General features: G+C 52.3%; 2 protein-coding genes across 2 annotated transcripts in view; both read right to left on the bottom strand.

Annotated features, from left to right (window-relative positions):
- Positions 1–253, bottom strand: part of LOC104911269 (histone H3.3) — a 5,264-nt gene extending 5,011 nt beyond the window's left edge. The window contains exon 1 of the mRNA XM_010712050.2: positions 245–253. Within this exon, the coding sequence (XP_010710352.1) occupies positions 245–253 (9 nt within the window). The remainder of the gene's footprint in view (positions 1–244) is intronic.
- Positions 254–577: 324 nt separating this feature from the next.
- LOC100543441 (histone H2B 5) lies at positions 578–1,035 on the bottom strand. Its single transcript, XM_003202208.3, has one exon. The coding sequence runs from the start codon at positions 1,033–1,035 to the stop codon at positions 655–657; it is 381 nt and encodes a 126-aa protein (XP_003202256.2). The 3' UTR covers positions 578–654.
- Between the last annotated feature and the right edge of the window lies 1 nt (position 1,036).

Genomic DNA, 1,036 nt, shown 5'->3' with positions numbered 1-1,036 from the left:
TCAGGTCCGCCTCGCCTCGGCCGCTGCGCGTCCGGCGAGCACCTCTCTGTCCTGTCCCGTCCCGTCCCTGGACTTCAACGCGGAGCGATGGGGGCTGCGGAGAAGGGGTGAGAGCTGAGGATCGGAGCCGTGGGGGACATTGTGCTCGGTGCCATGAGTATTGCTTTCTCTCTCTCCTGAAAGAAAGCTGATGGTGGTGCTTCTATGCCTTAAACTCTTTGTTAATATCGTACAGCGATCTTACATTCTTCATGTTTTGGCGGTGCCCAGTTCACCAGATTTTCACTCGCGCAAGTGGAGAAGATGTGGGAATCATTTACACAAAATCAGTTCAACCATTGCTGAGAACATCAGCTTTGGTTGGTAGTGACCCACAAACGAGACAGTTAATTAGACTCAAGGCATATTTAGCAACCCGTGATAAACACGCTTTCCTGAAGATGCTGGAAAATGTTTTATAAAGCAAACAGGTAATGCTCTCACCCAGTTAACATTTGACAGCATAACATCGTCTTTCTGCTTATTTTACTTTTTTTTTTTTAAGACAAAACGACTACAATATATCTGCAACTGCCAAGTGCTTTAGCTCTTTTACTGAAAGAATGGGTGGCTCTGAAAAGAGCCTTTGGGTTCAAAGTAAGAATCAGGACCACTCTACTTGGAGCTGGTGTACTTGGTGACTGCCTTAGTGCCCTCCGACACCGCGTGCTTGGCCAGCTCGCCGGGCAGCAGCAGCCGCACGGCCGTCTGGATCTCCCGCGACGTGATGGTCGAGCGCTTGTTGTAGTGCGCCAGGCGCGACGCCTCGCCGGCGATGCGCTCGAAGATGTCGTTGACGAACGAGTTCATGATGCCCATGGCCTTGGACGAGATGCCCGTGTCGGGGTGCACCTGCTTCAGCACCTTGTACACGTAGATCGAGTAGCTCTCCTTGCGGCTCTTTCGTCTTTTCTTGTCGCCCTTCTTCTGGGTCTTGGTGACCGCCTTCTTGGAGCCCTTCTTGGGGGCAGGCGCAGACTTGGCCGGCTCAGGCATA

The sequence above is a fragment of the Meleagris gallopavo genome, chromosome 1, assembly GCF_000146605.3.
Source record: "Meleagris gallopavo isolate NT-WF06-2002-E0010 breed Aviagen turkey brand Nicholas breeding stock chromosome 1, Turkey_5.1, whole genome shotgun sequence".
NCBI lineage: Eukaryota > Metazoa > Chordata > Aves > Galliformes > Phasianidae > Meleagris > Meleagris gallopavo.
This window is presented reverse-complemented; position numbering and strand designations above follow the sequence as displayed.